The sequence below is a fragment of the Protopterus annectens genome, chromosome 13.part0 (assembly GCF_019279795.1).
Source record: "Protopterus annectens isolate FY-2018-M chromosome 13.part0, PAN1.0, whole genome shotgun sequence".
Classification (NCBI taxonomy): domain Eukaryota; kingdom Metazoa; phylum Chordata; order Ceratodontiformes; family Protopteridae; genus Protopterus; species Protopterus annectens.
In genome coordinates this window covers 547,184,435-547,211,039 of record NC_056747.1, presented here as the reverse complement: position 1 = coordinate 547,211,039, position 26,605 = coordinate 547,184,435, and the positions used below count along the sequence as shown (strand labels likewise).

General features: G+C 39.6%; 1 protein-coding gene across 2 annotated transcripts in view; it reads right to left on the bottom strand.

Annotated features, from left to right (window-relative positions):
• Positions 1-26,605, bottom strand: part of LOC122787461 (protein spinster homolog 2-like) — a 792,211-nt gene that overhangs the window by 311,071 nt on the left and 454,535 nt on the right. For both annotated transcript variants that reach the window (XM_044054193.1, XM_044054194.1), the window contains exon 4: positions 2,392-2,543. In XM_044054193.1, coding sequence (XP_043910128.1) covers positions 2,392-2,543 — 152 coding nt within the window. The remainder of the gene's footprint in view (positions 1-2,391; positions 2,544-26,605) is intronic.

The following is a 26,605-nucleotide window of genomic DNA, read 5'->3' as shown; positions in this document are numbered from 1 at the left end:
AATGTGTTAGGCAAGTACAACAAGACTAAAATAATATTTATTCCTCAGAAAAAAAGGTGATGTTTTAAAAATATATGAATTGTTACAGCAGTTTTGAAAGTGCAGACTTAACGTTCACTTTTCTACCTAGGTTTCTGCTGAAAAGGGACTTTCTGACCAGTTTGGATTATCTCAGTCAACAGGTGTAACAGGCAAATGAATAAACATAAAATAAAATAAAAATATAATCTGTAGTTACCAACAGACAATTCCTCATAATGTATGTGAAGGTCAAGTATCCTTGTTAGAGACTTTTCTTTATCTTTCTGTGTAATCTTTGGTAACATGACACATACTATCCACATATGAGCAAACAGTTTCATCCATTTACTGGAAGCATTGTTTCCCTGGAACTAAACATTTCACACAAGTACACTACACATTCCAAAACAGGTCGTAGATCAATGGGAAACTGATGGAATTCAAAAATGCATGAGTAAAACAAAAGGAAATTCTTGTAAATAGTGGGAAAACGTGCTGCAGCTCAGATCAGGCAGGCATGGAAAAAGGATACTAAATGGAATGTGAATTCTTTAACAGACATAAAAAATCTGGGTCTCTGGGAAAAGGAGCAACACTGGTGCAGTGAGTAGCAGCGTCGCCTCACATAAACTGCTTCCATCGTTCATTTCTCTGCTGTGGTACCTTCTGTGTGGAGTCTCCATGCATGTGTGCATACTGCTCAGTCATAAGTAGGTTACAGATGTCAGGACATGTGTTCTGCCCACAAAGGCAGCCAATACCATCACTCTCAGAGTGACAGCATTCATAGTCTAACTTTATGCTGCTTGCTGTCCTTTGCACCAGCCCAGGCTCCTCTCTTTTACTCTCACCTTCGCCTCTGTATAATTTATTATACACCACTGTGTGCTTCTTTACAATAAAACAACTAGAACCACACAGCCTATGCTCTGTTACTTTACAGTGCTTCGTTCACTACCTTGCATTCAAGCCACGTGTTTTAATGTGCAAATACACACCCCTGTCTTATCCCACTTTATCCTGTACTGTTACACTGCTCTACCATACCTTGAATGCGCAGTACCCTAATTTACATCACAATCTTGTTTGCTACTGTACATTATATTTATAGGCTCTGCTTAGCTTACACTTACACTCTGCTGAATTATTGTATATATCTTAACTTTTCTACTCTGCTTTGATGTAATGTTATACTGCATCCTAGCCAACACTTTCTGAAGCTGCTATACCCTGCAAAACACAGCTGTAGTCTAGCGTACAGAATATACTGTGCTTCCTGTTTCCTGACGTTTGCCTTGCTACTCTACCTTTGGTTACCCAGCTATATCCTGCATTACAGCTTGCCATTTGTCTTCCTAATATGTCCTCTTCAATAATAAGATGTTACTCAGTGCTAAACAATACTGTTGTACTGTGCTTCAGGGTAAACTATTCTGCTGTGTAAAATTAGCCCTGTTCTGCCCTTTACTGTGTTACTGCAGCATATGTTGTGCTGCTACATGCTTTTCTGCCATATTTATACTTTGCTACATCATTCTGCTCACATCTGACTTGTACTGTAGTACTGCTGTCTAGCTACTCTCACTAAAATATATTTTACCAGTCTTCTCTGCTGTGTGCTGCTTTATACTACATGCACTTTCCTTCTGCACATTACACTTTTATACTCTACTGTTTACCACTCTTGTCATCTCTGTGGACACTGTGCTGCTCCTCTCTATGCTGTGCTGCTCTGCTTGACATTGACAATGATAGTTTTCTGAAATTTTGCAGCTTTGGCAAACCAGAGACTAATCTGTGAAGAGTGGCTGGGACACATGGTACTCGGTGTCCTGCACTAAGTGACCTAGATTCTCCTAGACCTCGCTGCACAGTGCCACGTACCTATGAGATGCACACATTAGCAGGTATCCCTAGAAGCAGGGGGCCACTGCTTGAACCTTGGTGTCCCTGGTCCCAGACAGGGATCTATCTATCGGCAAGACAGAACTCGCTATCAGCAAAAATTTTAAGTAAGCAGTATATAACTAGCTGATACCAAACCTTTAACTTTCCTGGAATGGACAGGTACTTGCTGGGATATAGCAACCTTTTTGTGTACTTGTCACATGTGTTATATATGGTACATTTTAGGCCATTGTGATACACTTATTTCTGTAAAGGAATACCCTGCCTCAATATTTATTCTACTCCATTTTGGCATTAACTCTGGAGGAGATGTAATTTTCTCTTAGCATGTCCCTGCTTGTTAGAAAAAAAAAAAAAAAACTCTTACTCATGGAGACAGACCGCCAACAAATACTGCACATGTGGTCTGATACTACACGTGTGAGCTGTACTAACAATACATAAACAGAAAGATATCATTACCTGCCCAGGGGAATTGCAAAGTAAAAGATGGACAGCACCAGAGTTCTTGCATTTTTAGTGAAGAGGTCTCCAATAATCGTTGGGGCAACAGTGGAGTAACTTGCTTCTCCAATACCAACCAAACCTCGGCTAAGAATAAGCAACCAGAAGTACTGCAAAGAGAGAAAGACAACAAAATAATTATTTACTTCTTGACAATTAATAGCTTACCTTCCTCTGTTTAGAAAAGCATAACTGTTAATATTTTAATACAAGCCCCTAGCTGCCGATGGGAGGTCAGCATTCAGAAGTGCCATTTTTTTTGTAATGGCCAATTTAAAGCCTATTTAAATGCTAATACTGGAATATTGCTTTGTAAATGAGCTTTGAGTATTCTGTGATTAAAGTAAAAGAGCAACTAATGAGACTCTAGAAAGTGTTGATTATACCCAGCAACCACACTGTTTGGTCAATTTGCATACTAATTAATAACAAAACAGTTTTAATGCTTTCATGTAAGGCACTGTTGAACTTGACGTTAAAAAGCTCAAATGTAATCAATTAAGTGGTACATACAGACACTGACACTAATAAATGGATTCTTTGATCTATTTTACTGACTATAACACTGCACAGAGTAGTGTATGTTCATTTTTATGCATTTGTCTCCCATACCCCAGGCAATGGTTTAACCAGTATGTGGAAAACAACCTCTGGCCTAGAGAGCCTGAAATACAATATGTGGAATGGAGAAACAGCAGAATATAAGAAGGACTGAGACTGCTTCTGTTCTTTACACAATTTTAGCACTACATTTTTTTCCAGTTTATATTATATTGGAAAATACACACACACACATGCATACACACAAACACATTTATATTTATATAAACTAGCTAAAGATCCGCCTGCATAACTGACCCAGTATGATGAGACTGCATACCTCATTCTTAAGGCTACTGTAACAAGGAATATGTCACACATGCTATGGTGTATACTTAATTATGAACAAGCATTTAACAGTATTTAATCTGCTTGCATTTTGAGTCGAGTGTTTAATGTAGTATGGCTGCCTACAAACACCTGAGCAATGTTTAATGTAATGAACCTGCTTGCACTCTCAACTACATGACTCACAATGCCCTGTGGATCACTACTGTACACTTTTCATGCCTGAGCTTGGTCACTGACACTGACTGACACATACACACCCGCACACACTGACACACACACACAACCACACACACACACACACACACACACACACACACACACACACACACACACACACACACACACACACACACACACACACACCAATTTCAGTTCAGATAAAACAGCAGTGAGGATTGGATAGCAGTTGCCTCCTGCCTGTTCTCTGATGCACTGCCTCTCTGTTGGTCATATCTTGTGTGTTATCTGCATTGTTATCTACATTGTTACTTCTCTCACTTTTGCTGCTCTCTCATTCCACTGCTTGCACTTAAAATACAGATCAATAAATTACTCAGTAAGTCAATTAATCAGGTGTAATTATGACTGAAAGCTAAGACCTAGAACTCGAAAGTAGCAAAGTTCTGTTATAACTTTATCTAGAACCTACACGTTTCCCCCAGCACAGAAACTTGTCTTTCTACCTTCTCCACCTTGGGTGGTAATCCTGCTACAGCTGCACTCATTTTCCTATAAACCATGACCGCATACAGGATTCAGTCCTTAATGCAAATTAAGACTGAGAATGCTGTTATTCAGAAACAAAATGTCTATACTGCAGTCTCAGGAATGATATTATTCTTAATTACTATGCCTATATTCTCTCGGACTATGTCTTCCTTCTACAAGTCTTACTGGTAAACAATGCTTCTCATTTAAATTTGTCACCATATTTATCTTTTGGTACGTCACATAACCATGCCTTTTCTCTATGCAAAATGAGTAGTGAACTGTATTAAAACAGTCTCTAAACAAGCTCTCAAACTCCTAAAAATATAAACAATGGATGACATTGCATTGCATACATAAACAATGGATGACATTGCATTACATACATAAACAATGGATGACATTGCATTACATACCTAAACTGCTTAGGTTCCCTCTATTTAAAACAATGTTTGCTGTGTCCGGCATACAAAACATGTTCCTAACTGCAAACACTAAAGAGCAGACAAAGAAATCTTCATAAAACACAATAAATGTTAAAAGGTTCATAGATTCATAGGTATTTACTAGGCTACTGATCACAAGGGCCTTTTTAAGCCTAGCTGCACATCCCAAATCTCTGACAAATTCTGCTACCCTTGATAAGTGTAAGCAGGGGCTTGGGAGATGAACCATTTACAGGTTGCTTGTGTCCATTAGACATAGGTGCCAAGCCAGGGATGAATTTCCTGTTCCCCATCCAACTGTCCAAGTTGCACTTGAACTGGGTTAGGGAGGAACTCTGTTTCACATGGTTGGAGAGCCTGTTCCATAGATGAGGTTAGTCTCTGGGATACATACCTGTCTCTCCAGCAGGTCCTATTTATATCACAGGCAAGGTTTAAGTCTTTAGAACAGGTAATTATGGTGCTGTTTGTTTTGTGGATATGTAGGAGGTCCATCAGAGTGGGGTCTGACAATGCCCTGTATGCCAGGCATAGTTCTCCCCTCAACAGCCTGTAGGAGAAAGAATACAGGGATAGGGCCTTGAGGCGGTCTGCGTGGACATTTTACTTACATTCTGTATTCTTTTAGTGAGGAACCTCTGTGGATGGTCCATTTGTTGGATATGACTGGTTAGGTACATACCAAAGGGGGTATTGTACTCAATGATAGGTCTGATGAATACCTAATACAGTGGAACAATGACTTCCTTGGACCTACATGCCATACCTTTGTTTAGAAGTTGTGCAACATAGAATGATTTCCTCACTACTGTAGACATGTGATGGTCAAAGGCTAGATTACTGTTTGTGTGTGTCCCTATGTCCCTAACTACTGGGTCAACACTAAGGAGTGTATTATCAATATGATAGTTACCAGGGCTGGATGACTTTCCAAAGGATATTATTAGGCATTTTTTGGCATTTAGTTTTAGTCCATGGCTCTGACAACAGTTGTTTGTCTGTGTCAGCCCTTCCTTGAAAACATTTATGCTAGTGTGGGATTCAATGACGGCTCCTAAATTGCAATCATCTGCAAATTTAGTCAGCCAGAGAACACTGACATTGTATTGACTTCAAAGTAAATGCCAAAAAGGAGTGGTCCAAGGACCAGTTCCCGAGAGACTCCAGTTGTGACTGGCCTCTTTGTAATGGTGGACTCCCCAATTCTTACTTCCTGGGTCCTGTCTGTGAGCCAGATGGCTATCCACTGGGTGACATATAAGTTTGTATCTAACCTCTTGAGTTTGCCAGCAATGCCTGAGTGAGGTATTGTGTTAAATGCCTTGGCCAGCTCTAGGTAGGCAGTGTGAACCATTTGCCCTCATCCATTGCTTTGGTGACCTTCCCAAAGAAGTCCAACAGGTTGAGCAGACATGACCTGCCCTTGATGAAACCAAACTGGGTTGGGTCTAGTGTCTGGAGGTTTACTATATCATTATTAATCATTTCCATGATAATTCTTTCCATATATTTGCATAAAAGACTAGTGAGACTTATGGGTCTGTAGTTTCCAGGGTCTGTAGATGGCCCACCTTTGTGCAGAGGGACGACTGTTGCTTTTCTTCATTCATGAAACACAAAGCTTGTTTGGACGGTACAATTAAATAGCAATTCCAGAGGCTCTGACAGGTCATATTTCATGCTATTTAGAAGGCATCCTGGTATATTGTCTGGGCCCATTAAAACAGTGTTCTTGGTCTTAGACAGAGCATTAAGGACCTGTTCTCTAGTGACAGTAGGGGGGACTTATATTTGATGATATTTCCCGAGGGAAGGTTGAGGGGGAGAGAGGGGTAAAGTTGGAGCTGAATTTATCAGCCAGGAGGTTTGCTATATCTTCTGGTTCAGTATAGGTGGCTCCATTTGCAATGTGCTCTGCACACAATTGTGTATTGCCTTTGAATTTGCAGATATAGCTAAAGAATGCCATGTGGTTGTTCTTGGCCTGGGAGGCCAAATTTACCTAAAATTTGGCTTTGCTTATCTTTATTTGTCCTCTGAGTTGTTTGTTTACTTTGAAGAAAGTGCTTTTATCCTGCTGAGTAGTGCACCTCCTAATTTTTGCCATGATTTTCTTCCTTTTGTTATACAGCCTATTGATTTTGGGATTCCACCAGGGTGGTTTGTTTTTTGACTTAGTTCTGTACTTCTTCCTGGTGTGTATAGCTGCCTCTATGCAGCTATTAACATGCTTGTATAGGGTTTCTCTGAACAGTTCTGCATAGGCAGCAGTGTTCTCAGGGTTTATGGGGGCTTGAAAGTTTGCCAGGTTATCACTTAATAGCAGGAAGTTAGCCTTAGAGTAGTTCCTGAATATTCCAGGTTTAGCTGGGGGGGGGGGGGGGGGGGGTCCAGGTTTTATTTCTACTTTAAATGAGACCATTTTGTGGTCTGACTTTACCAGGGAAGACATTACACTAAGGGGTGCTCAGCACTCTCCCATATTAGTGAGGACCAGATCCAGTATGGTTGCATCCCTGGTTGGCGTAGTGACAATCTGGTCCAGGGAGTTGATGTTTACAAAATCCAAGAATTGTGTGTGCCTGTACATTTGTTGTTGTATAGGATTCCCAATTAAGAGTGGGGCAATTAAAGTTACCCATGAATATGGTATTGAGTTGGATGGTTAGTGTTTCTAATAAGTTTAAAAGACATGGCATGGGTTTCCTGGGTCATAGAAAGGGACGTACTGATTAGAAGAAAGCGGTATTGGATTTTGCCTATGGTGATTTGAACATGGAGTAGCTCAAATACATTGTCCTGTTTGACCAGCTTTGAGGTATATTTATTTCTGCTGTAAATTGAGACACCTCCACCTTTAGTCCCTGTCTGTGTACTAGCAGGTATAAATGTGTGGAAGGCATTATAACCTTGTGTGTTCTCAGTGGCTTTAAACCATGTCTCAGTGACTGCACAGATGTCAGCATTCTCTAGGGTGAAGAGACCTTATAGGGAGTGGAGTTTTTTGTTTATACTCCTAGCACTGAGCACGAATACCTTTAGATTTTCTGGGTTTTGATTTACTATGATGGAAGTACTTTCAGTTTGGCATTTTCTAAAAAAGGCAGTATGGGGGAAGACAATGTTTTAGCTAATATTCAAAACCGTAGAGGGAGCTGTGCAGACCATCCCTGGCAAAGCAGCGTACGTTGTTTGTTGACCATCTCCTTCTATGCTGACAAATATTGCACCCCCTTAGAATGACACCAAAAACTAAGCCAATTATTAAAATCAGTCATCTTTTGTTCGTATTGTGGCATCATCCTTGGAGAAGGTAAAATGCTGCTCAGTGCTGTGCTCAAACCAGCCTGGGGCACATATTCTAAAACTCCATGATGTCTCTCTCTTCATATAGTCTAGGGAGGTACATTTCAGGTCATTTACTCCCACATGGACTATGTCTGAGTCATATTGGTAATTGTGGTCCAATGACCTGAGTGCCTGCATAATGTGGCGGATGCTAGCCCCTCATAAGCAACTGACTGTGACTTTCTCCTTACTCAGCCTGGAGAGAGGGACATCAGTGCACCTCATGACAGAGTATCCAATGACAAGAATGTTAGTCTGTCTGGTGGCAGACCCTATGGGCTTAGCAGTAGAGGCTCCATGAGATGTGGCTGTATGTGTTGATGTGGGTGTTGTTTTGAAGGAGTGTATTCAGGGCTGCTGAGAGTGTTTGTTATGTGTCTAGGAGGTCTTTGAGGTTTAGGAAGGTTACATTTAAGTGCTTCAGCATATGTGGGTCTATAATCATGTGCGATATGTATGTACTACTGACAACCTTATTAACATTAGGAGCAGTTTTATGCGAGAGCTTTACCTACATTGACATTGTGTAAATGCAACTCTCATATACCAAAGCAGTTTGTTTGAGAATTAACTGGTTGTCAGTAAACATGTGGCAATTTCTACATTGCCTCAGGATGCCCATATCCACCAAGCGGGCAATGGAGATAGTGGGAAAGTTCATATCCATGGCAACAGACCTTTTTTATTGATTGTATGTTTGGAGTGAGAATATAAAACAATGCCAGGAATATTCGGTTTGCAACTGTGGGGATAGTGATATTTGTTAAACTTTCAGTAGTGCATTATAACAAATAAAAATAAGATATAAAGACTAACCTTTATTAGGAGCACATAAATGACATACACAGACATGCTAAATCAGAACTGCATTATGACTTTGTTAGGAAGAAAAATTACCATGGCAAGAGGCGATGGACATTGCCATTTGTGTAGAATCTCTGGCCCTGAAAATTCTGATGGTCACTAGAATTTAAGCAGTAATCACAGTCACTGGTGGAGCCAGATAGGAAGACAGAAGTGATGGGTTGAAGCCAGCCAACTCAATGATCTCAGGGACAAGGTGAAAGAGGATCACTGACATGGCTTCTACTGAGCTGAACAGTGGACAGTGGATTACACAGTAAGTACACACAGAAGTTTGCATTTAGTGCATATAAGATCAAAGAACATGCATTGCACTTTATAAGCTTACCTCACAATAGGTTTGAGAAAATGATGGAGCACTCAAGGAAATCAGCAGACTCCTATTTCTATGACAAATGTCATATCACTCAACAGCAATAAGCTGGGGGTGAAATTAGTAAAAAATAAAAAAATAAAAACATACAGCGAAGGTGAAATTAGTAAAAAAAAATAAATAAATAAATAAAAAACACAAAAACATACAGTGAAGCAAATAAATCGCCTTCTACCTCCTCGTCCTGCAATCATAATGTAAACTTTCTTTCCTCCTCTTCCCTTCCAATCACCTAAAAGTTACATTACACACAACACTGTAATGCTCATTAAACTGACACAGGAGATCACTGGACTCTCACTCCCATATTCTGTACTATGCAGGAAACAGAAGGAAGCACTCTAAAGGGGAGCTCACATTATGCAGTGTTGTCCGTAATTATTAGGGTTGCCACCTTTTCAAATGCCCAAAGTGGGACATTTTTGGTACAAATGTCAGATTTTGCAGGCCGAAACATACCCACAGCCAGTACAAAGGACAGAACCTCACTTTGTTGCCTAAATAACAGCTTATTCTTGTAGCATGTTAGTTGCGTATTCTGTTTCTTATAACATTTAGGTGTTTCAGATACTGAATAACTGTTTTATGCAACTATTACATAAATATAGGAAATAATTCTGTCATTAAATCTCAGGACATCTGCCATTTTACAATATTTTTACAGGATGCAACTGCTCAAAGAGGGACTGTCCCGCGCAAAGTGGGACAGGTGGTAAGCCTAGTAATTACTCGTTCATTCATATCTGCCACAGGTTTGGTCACAGGCACACACGTCATTCTGCGAGTCCAGCTCTGTGCTCCTGAAAGGCTCCACACTAGGAAATAGTAGGACATCCACTCTCATTTCACAGCAGTTCTCTTCAGGGAAGCATTCTCTTTATATTAAATGAGTCCTCCAAAGTGCTCCACTGTGATTTGGTTACATGCTCAATCAGGGTGTGTTAGTTATGTTAAGCCAGTTTGGTTAAAACCATTATTTCTTCACAGCTGAAGTAGTTAGTGCTGTTTTTGTAACTTGCCAAATGTTTCGTTTGTTGTTTTGAGATCATTAGGATGTGGCTGAAAAACCACACGCATGCACACACACACACACACACACACGCACACACACACACACGCACACACACACACACGCACACACACACACACACACACACACACACACACACACGCACACACGCACACACACAGTTACCACTTGTGATTTCTATTATTTAAATCACTATTTCTGTGAAAACAAAGTAAATTACTCTAGCTGTTTTGCTATAGATAAATTAACTGTAGCTTATAAAGTACTTCTGTGACAAGAATTCACTTCCCAGTCCCGTTGTCAGAGTCTCTTTGTAATGGCTTGGTTGTCTAAAAGTCAGAACAGATGTTAAGCACATGCAAAATACATAAAACATAGCAATGAGATAAAGTGGTCAATTAAAGTTAAACCACAATTTTAATGGTCTCTCCCCCTTAAAGAGCAAAAGCTGAGATCTTTACACAAGTCAATCAAAGTTAAGTTGTTTGCTAAACAAGTGTAGTATAAGAAAAATAAGATATAAAGACCGATCGTTATCTGCGGGGGCATAAAACTGACACGTGTATAGACAATGAATCACAAGTGCACTACAGGTCTGTTACAGAAAATTAGCAAGTAAGATATAATTATTATGAGAAAAAAAATGACCACAGAAATTCCAACAATACAGTCCCACGATACAGACAATGACAATACTGGGTCACAGTGAAAAAGTGTGTCTCTGGTTTAACAGCTATGCCACAGCATTTAATATAACCAAATGATGGATTAAATGCACTTGTTTTGCATACAGCTGAAGAGGAAGCAGATACAATTTATGAGTCACTTCCCACAGCGGAAGACAGTCAAGATATCGTACATAAAGTGACCACATATTCTGAATGAAAATCAATGCTCTGTTTGAAATTTACTCATTCAGAATTGCATTTTAAGGGAGAACAAGGCCATAATCAAGCATTATAGAAGACTTAGCCAGCAAAGAACAATGGGTTCAAAAATAATCCAGAAAAATGTAAATTGTCCAGTTATTCATAATGAAAAATGACTTGAAATTCAATTAGTTAAGAACTTCTTTGAGAGTGTTAAATTCCTAGCTTTGCTGAGATACAAACTGAGTAAATATAGATAAGTAAGCCCCAACTGGCTAACATGACAAACAAATCAAAACAAATGTGTAACATCAAGAAACAAATCAAAGACTGAAACGGACACAAAAGATGGCCATGTAAGTAAAGGTAATAATAAACAGGGTTCACTTCACAATGGAGATATTGTAGGGAAAATAAAATCAAGAGGACCAGAGTTCTACTTTTAGAAAGATGTGCAAAAATGCAAAACATCAAATAATTTTGCCATGATAACATATTGCAAGAGACAGTACAGTTAGCCTACGCAAACTAAAACACTGATAAGGTGCATCACTGATAACAAAGACATACCCATAAGGTGAAGGAGACAAGGACATTTGTCTATATGTAATGCATGTGGGATAAAGAAACAATGTCATGAAGAAAAAAATGCTCACTGACTTAGGTGCCTCGATCAAAATTTGCCAGAGGATTTCAACAGACTATTTAAAACTATTGGAGACATTTTTTGCTTACAATTCACTAAAACTACTACCTATACAAAGATGTTTAACATTAGAGATAATGCTATACAACAAGGTTATCACTCATCCTTACAATGTACTGCAAGTTAAAAGGTGTGACCTACACCATGGGTTTCATTTATAGTGATACCCTGCCAACCCCAAGCATCCATCAAAAGACAGAATATGTGCAAATATGAGAACAGTCAACAAGGCGATAATGACAGAGAAGACAGAGAGAGATCACACCAGTCGATAATTATCTAAATACATGCTGTTAAAATATTTTCCAAGTTAGTCCACATGGTAGGGCACCATCAACCAGAACTCCATCCTGACAGCAACAGTCTTTGTTCAGTCTCAATGTTTTGATGAAATACAAAAGGCTTACATTTATTAATATTTTCCATATTATTCAATAAGTAAGTGGTCAAAATGCTAATTGTTTTAATGATGTTTGGGGAAAAAATCAAAAAGAACATGCTAATAGATTAAACAAACACTAGGCTGTGGCAAATGGCCTAACTTTAAAGAGATTAAACAAACACTAGGCTGTGGCAAATGGCCTAACTTTAAAGAGACGTGTACTGTTGATACAGCAATATTTGAATTTTATAGGTTTATCTTTTTAAAGAAAGGTGACTGTGGTGGTGGTGCTGCGGTAGCGTTGTCGCCTCACAGTAAGATGTTGTCCTGTTCGATTCTCAGCTAGAGCGTCTTCTGTGTGGAGACATGCGTGAATGGGCGTACCTTCGATGAAGGTTGTGTGTCAGGGCTGGCAACTCGGCACGTAAAAATCTACTGCCAATCATTAGCGGACCGGAGTTCCGCTGTGGCGACCCCTAACCGGGAAAAGCCAAAAGACCCAACTTCTTTTTAAAGAAAGGTACACCCCCAGACCCGGTAAAGGTTGAAGCTTGTACTTCATGAGCTTCAGTACTCAGCAACAAGGAAGATGGAAGAGCCAAGCCCCCTCCACTCCTGTGTGAGAGGCTCTGATCCTACACCCTGCCTTACTTTAAGATATTCATTCCAGGTTTGCTGCAAAATGGCGAAAGAGCATTTCCTGGCAGGTACTATAAGGCTTAACTTGTAAAAGATGGGGGCTTGGTATAATGGCTAAGGTGCTTGACTTGCAAACGCAAGATACAGTGTTTGATTCTCACCTTTGGGAAGGACATTGGTTAGTCCCACAATAGAGTATTACATTTCTTTGCAAGGCTGCAAGATGGATTACACTGAACAGAGGAACATACATGCTTTATTATCCTGTTGATACATGGTTAGAGCTATGGCAACACAAGTCACTAAAATATGAGCTGATATGGTCAAGATAAGGTAACAGAGTCATGGGTGATCCAAGCAGTGGCAAGTAAGTCTACAGTAACACATCCAAAGAGATTTTTTTATTTATTTCTATTAGCTGATTGGGATAGTCTAGCTTTCAATCTCCATTTCAGTGGAGTCCTAGGGAGAAAAGTTTCCCAATAATGCACAGTAAACAGATAACAAAACATTTGGTACATGCAAAGTGAATTACAAAAGTACTTGTACAAAAGGAACTTAATTCAACACGTAGTAATCATTTTGTAAAACAGGCTAGACAATTACCATCAAAGTACAAGTACATAGAATTGCAATAATAAAGGAATAAGAACTGTTTATGATGACTGTGAGTGATAAGAGTGAATAAAGGGTGTCATTGCTTGGATTATGGTGATGGGCATAGAAAAAAAGTATGTGAAAAGAAAAAGAGTAGAAAGTCAGAATACATAATGCTGGGACAGTGTCGGGATTTATGCCAAGTATTTCTTTAATGGAGTAATAAACTTTGTGGTAGAACATATTAATCTACGCTCTACAGGAATACTATTCCATTTAGTGACCTTACTGGTGAGAATCACAAAAATCTGTTGTGGGTTTTGATAAAGACTATAGTTTTGATTTAGTGAGCATAAGGTTCTTGAAAGATAACATCTGTCAATAAAGTGCATTACTACTAGACATTTCTTTGGATTGTTCAGTAGGGTATGCACTAGTTTAAGCTGAGAGAGAAGTACTGTGCTTTTACTGCTTAATCATTTCAGTTTTTGTAGCATTTGACAGTGGCTTAATAAAACTTCTTTCATATATGTGCAAGAACACCAACAAGGACTGGACAGGCTTAAGAAATGCCTCGTTATATTTTGATGTCATCTGCACAGCTACACTGGAAATACAAATTATTTCAACTGGTTTAGCAGCCATACTCAGTCAAACCTAGTCAGCAAATGGTCATAGCTTCTGCTAGTAGAGCACATCTCTCAATCTGCAGACATTAAAAACAGGGACAAAGACCCTTCAAAAGTAGGCACATCCAGCGAAAAATCTGGACATCCAATTATCATAAAATGTGAATTACAAACAGCACATAACTCTTCCCAGTTCTAGTAGGAATATGGGATACTACTCGGAAACAAGTTTAAAAACTGAGTGTGATAAAAATGATGGAAAAATATAAGCACATTACCAAAGAGACATTGCAAAATATGTAGACTAAGGAAATGCACTGCCAAATTCTACCACAGAAGGTCGTTTATTTTTGCTCTCTAGAATGTATGTTATCTTTCTTTAAATTAATGCCACTGATAGTGTGTTTTCTATGTAGCAGTTATCTTCATAAGTAATGCATTATGAATGGGATTCAGACAATTGTGTGTGAGAAGGGGTAAATGAAGCTTGAAATGGGGGCATACCTCCAAAAATATGTACATCACATGTAGGGACAAATCAGGCCTGAAAATATGAACATTCCTCCAAAACAGGGACAGTTGGCTGGTCTGTAGAGCTTTAACAAATAATGCCAAGAAGGCACAAGTCAGACAGAAAGACAATCCCTAGCATTTATTGCAGGCCTTTAACCACTGAATTACATCAACTCCAGGTAAGTAAATTCACCATAATAATTGATCATAATCCCTGTCAATCTATTGTTGAAGACGAACTTTAGGACCATGCCACTTTGCTTCACCCAGATAAAGAGAGCGAGTTTAAGAGAGTTATTTTAATTTTTGTACAATATTCCTTGATGTATTGTGGCAACTAACAAATTAAGGTCCATGATGCCCTTGTTTGTATGTTTATTTTCTCAATAAAATGCTTTGTAAACATTTTTATTATTAAATTATGCCTCAAATAATTTTATTGTATGCTTTGGGGATGTTTCCTTTTGGACAGTATGAGGTTTATCCATAGATATTAATGGATATGTCTTGCACATGCTTGATGATTTCTCCATTCATAGGTTCATATGTGGTTAATGGTCTATTGACCAGAAGGTCTTTATAAGCCCAGCCATTTGTACCCAATATAATACTAGTTAGCAATGACTGCCCATATCTAGGAGGGTCATAGGTGAAATCCCCAGTAGGAATTTATGGTTTCCCATCCAGTTATCCAGGCTGCACTTAAACAGTGTCATACAGGGGCTCTGTTTGATGTGAATTGGTAGCCTATTCCAGAGGAGTGGCAATCCCTGAGAGACATATCTGTCTCGCCAGCAGGTCCTATTTATGTCGCAGGGAAGGTTAAGGTCCCTGCAGCAGGTGACCCTTGTCCCATTTGACTTTCAGATGTGCAGCATTTCCATAAAAAGACTATGGATGCATCTCAAGCTTTCACCAAGATGATGTCACCGAGGTTAAAGTTTGTTTACCCTCAGCGGCATGAGTGTAATGAAAATATAATGATAATACAAGTTTTTAAATTTTCTTTATTAGAAACGTAGACCAAAATTGTTTTTAGATTGTGGTGAAATGCAGTTTGACACTTTATACACTACATACCATGGTGGAATGATAAGAAATTTAATATCAAAACAACATTAACTGAGAATGGCGTGTGGTAAAACTACTCATTTTGTCAGGGCCAGACAACCTTTCACGAAGGATACAGAGCACAAAAAAATGATACAATTCTCAATACAAGACCTGAAGCAACATACAAGAAGTTCTGTGATCACAGCCACCACCTGTGCATCATCTTAAAGAAGCTGTTTTTAAATCCTTTATTACTAAAAAAGACACAGAACAATTACTGAAGAAGGCAATTTCTTTACCAAAACAATGACAATCCCAGGGTTTCTAGTATACTGAATACTGTGCACAGGAAGTCTGAAAGGACAGAGTTAAAAGGCCTTCTATCTTAATGACTATACATACAGTCAGTGGCGTATATTTCAGACTAGCAGTTTTTCTTTCAAAGGGAGGGACTCTAAGAAAAAGTAAAAGTAAAACAGACTGCACAAATATGCATAAAGCCTAAAATGTACTTTTATGTTATGGAATACGATGAATTTTGTCACAGCTGTGAGTATGAATCAAAACAGCAATAGAACTAGAAATTCTAACATTTCTTTTTTCTCTCAGTGTGAAGTATTGCTTTTTAAATATGGCAATATCGTATAATCTGTCTGAGCTTAGAATCAAACCTAGAACATACAGCACAAAAATGTAATCATCTGAAATGTTGCGACTCCCAATGCCGAGTCCTGAAATGTAGAAAATGAAAGATAGAAAATACAGGCTTGCATATTGTAAGCCCAAGATTGCCACATTCCCTCTTCTCTGAGGTATGGCGATCTTAGAGTTGGTATGTATGAGTTCATGGTTATGGAGGGTGCAGTGGAGCTCAGAGCTTGCCACCTTGCAAAAAGCAAGTTGTAAGGAGAAGGACAACAACTGATAATTGCTTTTCTCCTGTATTCGTAGTCTTGTTTTTATTTCAAGGCTCAGCATTGTGAGTCCTGACATTTCAATAATGAGCCCACAAAAAGCAGATGGTATGAGGTCTGGTTATTGTTCTGTACCAGTGATCAGATATGGTTCCTATCATTTTAGAAGTAAAACAAGAAGTGAAATATGGTGGTCCATTTCAAGGACTGCATAAACCACTGTTGCAGGACTATGCTCTGGTCTTGGGTAGTTAGCATGCAAAGTGCTCATTTTATTGCCTGATAGCCTGTAGTCCTGTTGATTCACACCTCTGTAAAAAGTACAGCAAATGTGCCCAGCATGAGCAGCTGTTGATAATTATGTCGGGTGCTACTCATTTTTTCAGTGGTGCCTCCCTCTAAATATAAATGAGCTCATTATACAGATACCTCTGATTGGTTAAGTGATTGCACATCGTGTGTTTGGCGTGCCATGAATGCTTAGTTAAAGCCAGCCTGACAGTTAGTGCAGTCATCTTATTTGTCAAATGCTGTTGAAGTTGTTGGACTCAGACTGAGAACTGTACAGATATACATGTATATGTTGTTCACTGTGCTTTATTTTAACTAAACAAAAAAAAAATAATAAAATGGTCCTGCCTCCAGTTATTTTGCTACTGCAGAATTGCCAACTATTCCTGCGATTACCAATGTCTCTACATAATTAAGAACTCAAAGATTTTCAGATAGTTTTAGTTAGAACAGAACTTTAATGTGGATTACTGGAAAATGCATGAATGAAGGAATAGCGCTTGTTTTGCCAAATGATTCAAAAATGTATTTACTTGAAGGACATTTGAAACTAGTATAACACTTGGCCATGTATGCATTTTATGATTTTCGGTCTTATTTTACGTGGTCATCAAAGCAGCAATGCTCTGGTTAATATTATAACATAATTTAATACATAAATGTGAGTTATAAGAAGCAAACGTTATCTGGAGTTTTTTTTAGATAATTTTTGTTCCTCCATTGTATACTGTCCAGCTGACCATCTGTTGCTTTCAAAGACTAATTATAATTTAAGAGACAAATAAAGGAAAACAAATAGTAATGTCTTTCAGCTTTTCCCGGTTAGGGGTCACCACAGCGGAACTCCGGTCCGCTAATGACTGGCAGTGGATTTTTACGGTGCCGAGTTGCCAGCCCGATGCCCAACCTTCAAAAAAGGCACACCCACTCACGCACGCACCTACCTGCATGTCTAAGTGTCATACGACCATGGAGAGGACATGCAGACTTCACACAGAAGGCACTCCAGCCAAAAATCAAATGGGAGAACCTCTTACTGTGAGGTGACAACGCTACTGCTGCACCACCATGGCCCAAATAAAAGAAAACAAATAAATTAATTAAATACTGTCTAACTAGTAACAGCTATTTATGATCCTAATGAGACCAGAAGAAGAAATACTGCTGTGGTAATTTAGGTGTTGCAACTCAAAGACGAGTCATGAGATGGAATGCTCCTAGGCCCCAGGGACAAAAATGTGAAGATAGAAAGCATCCTTACTCCTAATAGCTTAGACTTACCTGCAAAATATCTGTAAAATAACCAAGTAATATTCCAGTAATCAAAATGTAAATAAAAATAAATAAAAATATTTTCTTCAGCCATTCTACCCTTGAAAAGGCTACCTGGAGACTCGCTTGTAGTTTACAGGAAAAACTCCTGCTATAAGGTGGGTGAGTTAGTAGATTTCTTGTTTCATGTGATACGATTCTTCCAAAGCAGTAATTACAATTCTAAGCATCTTTCTGTAAGGTACTACACATGTAATAGCTTTCTGCAAATACAAATTGCTTGCAAAGCTTAAATGCACCGCCTCCTCGTATTTAATTTATGTAGCAGCTCCCAGATTTATCTCCAGGGCCAGCTGTCAAACTTATCTTGGAAAATCTCTAAAGTCAACCCCTTATTTTCATTTGCAATACCCTGACCCAAGGTTCCCTTCAAAAGGATAATGGTTTTATGGACCTTACAGTAGACAATGTATGACCTAAAATGTTTCAGGAAACTGGACCAATGTACACAATCTACCATTAACTTGAATAATTCCTTATTATTATTCCAGTCTCAACATAATGGGTATGACCTACAGATATTTAAAGAGTAATCGTTTGAAATGTCAGGACCTGCTAGAGTGTGTCCCAAAATACAAAGATTGAACAGTCGAAAGATTGAACGTACACATGTGAAGTCTGAGACGCTGTTTCCTGAAATATTCCCTTTTCTCCGAGGTGTGGAGATCTTGGAATTGGTATGTCTAAGTTCAGGGGGTGTGGTGGCTTGCCCCACCACGGGGGATGCAGGGGGACCCCTCCCTCTTCAAAAAGAAGTTTTAAGGAGAAGATTGATTTTCAAATTTGCTCTTCTCCTGCGTTTGCAGTATTTTTTTCTGCTTGCCAGCACTTGGTATTTCAAGTGCTGAGATTTCAATAGGGAGCCTATTTAAAAACATTCTTTTGTGCAAAGCTATACTCCTAACAGAGACCTGATAAGGTAAGGAAAATAACTGGTCTAAAACACTAGAGTACTCTGGACAAGCCCCTGTATGCAACTTCCTTTAAAAATCCAAGCAATACATGGGTCTACTGCAGACAAGGACTCTTCCGACAGAACTAGAAGGAGCAGTTTCCTCATAAGAGTTGGGACCCAGGTTAGCTTCTTAGCAGCTTCCCTAAAACCTAACTGTTCTTGAGTAGACCCCTGATTGCTCACGTTCATGATTTCTTATGATATAAAGGTAGCCAGCACAGGGGGGGGTGCGATTTAATTCACTGACTTTCCATGGTATCATACAATTACTTATTTGCTAACAAAAATGTAAAGTTAGATTTTTCAAGCTTTTTATTTATTTATTTGTATTTGCAAACCACAACAGACACTGATCCATGTGGATAAACAATGTGTAATGGCCTATGCAACGTGCATGCTGACCAGAAATAATAAAGTTAATACAGACCCCCTCCCATTCCTGTGAAGGAAATCTTACCCCCCAAGGTTAGTTGTATCACCATGCAATTAAATATATATATAAAAAAAAAACACAACCAAAACAATGTGCTATCACTTAAAATGAGATTAATGTCCACAATGTGGTTAGAGATTGTCATTCATCTGATAGCACAGCAGTTCCATTCCAATTAATGGGGCTATTTATCTACACACTTACAGAACATGCAAACCATTTTGCAGATGACTGCTACTTTAGTCTGAAGTTTTCCTCATTCTTGTGGCTTTTACCAGTTCATCTTATTCACTCTGTCACCGTTAAGGATACTAAACAACTCATGAGGCAAGTCTCCAAGTAAGATAGTGCAAAACTTGATGAACTGCACCCCCACCCAAGTTCATAAAGGCTTACAGCACAATTACAGTTATTCTACTAATGTGTTGCTCTTGGATATGACAACTTCCATGAAGACTAGAAACTGGTTACCATCTTTCCCTAAGTGCACATGTCCTGCAACAATGAACTCATTCAAACTCGTATCTCTCCTTTACACATTATACATACTCGAGGAAACTGCTGCCTCAATCAACATGAAGGCCAAATACACACCAAAGAGCTTTTGTGGAACCAATGAGGTGCATTTAGGATAGCACATACGAGTACCGGTATATGCAGACAATCTGACATCTCTTTGAATGGACCACTCCTCATCTGCCATCTCCTTCATGCTCATCAAGGTCCTTATAATTCCAATAATGCCTTTCATCAAAAAATCAGCAGCAGCTTTACAAAGACTAAGGCTATACTGTCTACTACCCAAGATGTACTAAAAATGTTTCTCATGACCACAAAGTTAACCGATTACAGCTAATAAGTTCAAGACAGTTCAACAATATAACTGTACTGGTCTGTGACTGGACCATAGCTTCTGTTTTAAAATTCATATGAATACAACCCAAATGAAACTGCAATTCTGGTTATGAGCTATAGGCTCTCCTACCTTTTCACAAATATAGTTCTTTGTTTTGTTCTCTGCGCCACTCAGTCTGTACTCTCTGTTTATGGCCTTTCATTCTCATGCAGAATTTTTTATGTACAGAGCTTGATTTAGACTGTGAATTCCTGTCAGATATTTAAAGTTTGTCATGTTTCTTCTTCTAACAAAACAAACCTGTATAGAAGACTAATAACTTTTTTTTTAATCACAGTAGTAATTTACATAGTTACCCTTGGCTGTTAGGCAGCACCTATAAGGTGCAGATCCCTGCCTTCAAATAATCCCAGAAACTTGGCTGTGGTTGACTGACTTGACTAGACAGAGACCCATTATGCAAGTACATATAGTGAGAATGAAACCTGTATGTTGGCTACACCTTGTTTGCAACCTATTTTATTTTAAATCACTAAGGTTTAATGTTAGCCACTTAAGAATGGACTGTCTGCAGATGAAGCATAAGTTGCTAAAAGGATAAGTTGCACTTAAATCCTTAAAATGAAAAGCAACACATCTCTGACGTAGTGCACACTACAATTGTTCTTGTTTTCAGGATTCAAGTTCACACCCAAAAAATGCAATCACTGATCTATATTTAGTTGTATTTAACTGAACAAAGTATTCATAGCACCAGCAATACAAGCCTTCTTTGACTATAAGCATGTTGGAAGTTGGCCTCAAAGTAAATGTGACTCAAAGCAGTAATTAAGATTATGGCTTTCTGAATTACTTAGAACTGCAGAGTGTTAGATTAGTGTAGAGAGGCAGCCAGTGCTTCATAATGTGAAAGCAGCTTAAAAGGCATTTCATGTCAGCATCTGCTTTTGTGCATAAAATATATCAACTGGGCATGTCTCATCTTTAAAAGTAGGCATTATACAAATAGTTATGCTTTTAAGAACAATTTCCTGGATGCTTTAATTTGTGAGAAGGTCACATACTAGAAACAATTTCCCAAACCAGTTAACCAATGAGGAAGTAGCTTGGACAATATCTGGTGACATTAGTGTGATCGAACTCCACTCGGTTTCACACACTAGTCAAACACACCTGCGCTATAGTTTCAAACAACCATTCCAATACTAGTACAATAACTATAGTAACTAAAGCATAATCTGTACATGAGGGGTGCAGCTGTTAGCACTTCTGCTTTACAGTGATTGGTCGTTTGTTCAGTTCTCAACAGGGGGAGGGGAGGCATTCTGTGTATCGACCACATGTTCTCCTGGGATACATGTTGATTTTCACCAGTCATCTCCAGTTTTCTCCCATATTCCAAAGATAAGCAGAAAGATGAACTAATAATGGTCTAGAATGTGTGTTTAGTTGTTTTTTCATGAACTGACATCCCATTCAGGAAAGATTCTCTTGTTTATGCTCAATGATGGTTAATGTATGGTCCAGCTCCCCTAAAACCATGAGTTTATAGGATGCTACTAGGCTAGTGGCCCTAGAGCCCTTATAAGCCTAGCCAGGATAATCCCAAATTGCCTCAATTGTCCTTGGTTAGAGGGACTTAATTCACAGAGCTGGTCTATGATAAACACCAACTGCCACTGTCCATGAGGGACATGGGTGCCAACCATTGGGTGAATTTGCAGTCTCCCATCAATTTGTGCAGGATGTGATCGATTAGGGTCAGTGACGAGCTCTGCTTCACGTGACCTGGAAGTTTATTCCAGAGCAGTGGCAATCTCTGAAATAAACTTCCAGTTCATGTGTATAGGAAAAGTAGGTATCAAACAAAGAATGACAAAATGAATGTTTGGATGAGATGTGCAGTAACCTAGCTCAGAGAAGTCTTCTGATTGTTTATGAGAGGTCTGGAACGGTTACTTTGATTAATGTACTGCTACTTCTGATTTGTTTCAGGAAAGTAAATCTCTATCTGGTTCCTTAGCAAGAGTGAGAGCAGTAGTTGTGAATGCCACAACTTCAAAAAATAAAAGTGCAATTGCAAAATAAATATTGAAAGTCTTAAAACTTGCTGCAATGCCAAATCCCCCTGCATCCATGTAACCTGGGGGGTCTTTGCCCCCACATCCCTGCTACCTATTTATATACTAACTCTGAGATCTATGTAGCTTGAATTAAGGGACATGCTCTAAGGTACCATATGCTCAGCCACAGAAATGTTCCCCATATTTGCACCTTCAGTCATGATTTACTGAGGATCCCAATTATAGTACTTGGAATTTCTAAAGGAGCCTTTATGGTCTCAGCTAATTTAGTCATGAAAAATATAAAAAATAGTTACAATAGTCCAGAACAGGAAGAATAACCAGTAAAGTATATGTGGCACTCTACTCAAAAATCAGCCGTCGTAAGGAATATGACATTGCAGTAATATGGTACAGTAATGAAGTAAGCAGACACCATTCATTAAGAAATAATAAAGAGTTGCCATGGACAGCAAAGCAAGTGCTCTGTATAACAATGAAGTCAATACACTGAATTGTACATTATACTGTAGATCAACAAGGCAAAGTCCATTGAGATGTTCACTTGCACAGCTACTTATCTACTGCTGTCAGCTCTTATCCAGGTTAATCCATCTATCAAATCCTAAATTAAACTGAGTAACAGTTTTCTGCTACAGCTTCACTATTTACAAAATTCCAAGGATCAATTACCCTTACACAAAGCAAAACTTCTCAATTACATCTTTAATAGTAAGCAGTTATTTGCCAAATATTCTTCCTTCTGCTCTATCAACTTTTCTTCCAAACTTTAGACCATTAACTTACTCCCTTATAATTCAGTGCGTTCATATCATATCCCATCTCTCCCTGTGTGCCTCCAGTGTTAGTAGGTTTAGGTGGCATAATCTTTCCCCATAATTTAAACTGGCTATCCTTTGAAACATTTAGTAAGCATGCTGTGTACACCTTCCACTAAAGAAACTTCCATTTGTTTCTGTAGATGACACAGTGCACATAGTACTCAAGACAAGGCTTCAGCATCAATGGGACCAGATGACATCCCAGGCTGTGTACTACATGAACTACAAAATGAACTGGCACTCCACCTAAGTGTCATGCTTAATCATAGCCTCACCTCAGGCTTCGTGCCCACTGAGTGGTGCACAGCTACAGTTATCCTGCTCCACAAGGGAGGATCCACTTTGGATCCCGGGAACTACCGTCCCATCACTTTGATCAGCCTGATCTGCAAGGGCATGGAATGCATTACCATGGAACTTATAAACAAAGACATTGGCAACCTTCAAACACTGGACCCCACCCAGTTTGGGTTTGTGAAGGGCCGATCTTGTCTCCTGAATCTGATTGACTTCTTCGAATCGGTCTCCAGAGCTGTGGATGAGGGTAAGGCGGTCCACACAGCCTATCTGGACCTCGCCAAGGCCTTTGACACCATCCCCCACTCTGGAATTATAGATAAACTTACTAAGATGGGCATAAATCCCTACGTCACTCGATGGATTGCCAACTGGCTTACTGACAGAACCCAGACTGTAAAAGTAGCAGACTCCAAATCCAGCTCCAGACAAGTGACAAGTGGAGTACCACAGGGTTCAGTCCTGGGACCACTCTTGTTTGGCATCTACTTCTCTGAAGTACAGGCCAACACTAAGGGACTCTGGCTAACAAAGTTTGCAGATGACTGCAAACTGGGAGCCATTATTGAATCCCCAAATGATGTGGATATTCTACAAAAGGGCCTTACAGAAACAGATGCCTGGTGTCAGAGCCATGGGCTCAAGCTTAATGCCAAGACATGTATAGTTATCCCCTTTGGAAAAAAACATTTACCCATGAACTACCACATAGGTGGCAAGGCACTAAACATAAAAAGTGTGATGAGAGACTTAGGGACACAAGTGGAAGGTGGTCTCACTTTTGATAACCACATCGCCACAACAGTCAGGAAATCCTTCTATGTGGCACACCTCATCACTAAGGGCTTTTCATCCAGAAAAAAGGAGGTCATTGTCCCACTGTACTCATCCTCATTAGACCCATTATAAAGTATAATGCCCTATTTAGTATGTACCTCACAAGACGTCTGCAACAGCTGGAAAGGCCACAGAAATACTTTACTAAACGAATCACAGGCCTAAAGCAGATGCCATATGCTGACCGTCTAAAAAAACTCCAGCTATACTCTGTGGCATATCGTCTACTCAGAAGTGATCTCTGCTTAACATAAAAGGCCATGTCAAACCTAGAGCTGCTGGACATGCTCCACTTAAAGAAATCCCAATCCCTCAGAGCTACATGCTCCAGGGATCTAAACCTTATCATCACAATGAACAAAACATGCTGGAGGGATAGGTTTCTGACCCAGAGACTCCCCATACTATGGAATAGACTCCCATACATGTCAAGCAGAGTGCCTCATTGGCCCTCTTCAAAAGGAACCTTGATGATTAGATGGGAGATAGGAAATTCACCCCGGGGATCATGTCAGTCGCCCTGCTAGACAGGGGCCCAGAGAAGTAACTATTGTGGGAAAAAATTTCCAGGGAATTGTTATGGCTAGGCTTGCATAGGCCTTAGGGCCGATAGCCTAGTACCAACCTATGAACCTATGGAAGTATACCTTCCTCATCTATCATATCAAACCCCTTGAAATACACATGCATATTCCGTTTGTCTTGGCACATGGTTAGTAATACTGACTGTTATTAAACCTCATTTTAATCTACTGGTGATATTTCTCCACCTACTCTTTCCTTCAAAGCTGAACCAATTTAATACATATTCAAATTCAGCTTTCTGACTGTCAGCTCCACAAAACAATATCTTACCTTTCTTGGTTAAAACAAAGATGTGACAGCACAAAGTGGCATTAACCCTGTTGGAAAAAATGTGCACACTTGCACATTGTATAATCTTACACTGTACACCTTGTGCCCCAGAAACTGAAGAGGCAACCAGGGCATTTCTAGGCCACAGTAAGCACAGCAGTGATCCTGGGCTCTAGAATGATGGTCACTAGAAACAGATACCTTGCTGGGGGTGCTTTTCCAAGTTTTATTCAGGGAAGCAAAGCAGCTAGAACCAGTCCGTGGGGAAAAAAAGCATTCAGGATGGGATATGAGGAAAAAGTACCTCTTCATCATATCTTGATAGCAGTGACTCCTCCTGATGTCCTGCCACACCAATACTATCTATGAAGGTGGAGGGACAACAGCCCTATCTGATGGGGGAGGGGAAATGTGGATAAGTGAGAAATCAAAAAAAATAAGTGGAGAAGCAGAAAGAAGGTAGGTGACATCTCACAAAAGAAAGAGAGGGTGTGAAGCATCTGACAGTCCTGCCATTACTACTATCATTATTATTAATTATTATTATTTACCGCCAATAAAAGCATATGATAGGGTGCCTAGAGAGGAGTTTAGGTATTGTATGAGGAAGTCAGGAGTGGCAGAGAAGTATGTAAGAGTGGTACAGGATATGTACGAGGGTAGCGTGACATTGGTGAAGTCTGCAGTGGAAGTGACAGATCCGTTTAATGTGGAGGTGGGATTACATCAAGGATCAGCTCTGAGCCCTTTCTTATTTGCAATGGTGATGGACAGGTTGACAGACGAGCTCAGACAGGAGGCCCCGTGGACTATGATGTTTGCAGATGACATTGTGATCTGTAGTGAGAATAGGGAACAGGTTGAGGAGACCCTGGAGAGGTGGAGATATGCTCTAGAGAGAAGAGGAATGAAGGTCAGCAGGACTAAGACAGAATATATGTGTGTGAATGAGAGGGAGGATAGAGGAATGGTGAGGATGGAAGGAGTAGAGGTGGTGAAGGTGGATGAGTTTAAATACTTGGGGTCAAGAGTAATGGTGAGTGTGGAAGAGAGGTGAAGAAAAGAGTACAGGCAGGGTGGAGTGGGTGGAGAAGAGTGTCAGCAGTGATTTGTGACAGATGGGTACCAGTAAGAGTGAAGGAGAAGGTCTACAAGAGGGGAGTGAGACCAGCTATGCTGTATGGGTTGGAGACTGTGGCATTGACAAAAAGGCAGGAGTCAGAGCTGGATGTGGCAGAGTTAAAGATGTTAAGATTTGCACTGAGTCTGACAAGGATGGTCAGGATTAGGAATCAGTATATTAGGGGGTCAGCTCAGGTTGGACAGTTTGGAGACAAAGCAAGAGAGGCGAGATTGCATTGGTTTGGACATGTGCTGAGGAGGGATGCTGGGTATATTGGGAAAAGGATGCTAAGGATGAAGCTACCAGGTAAGAGGAAAAGAGGAAGG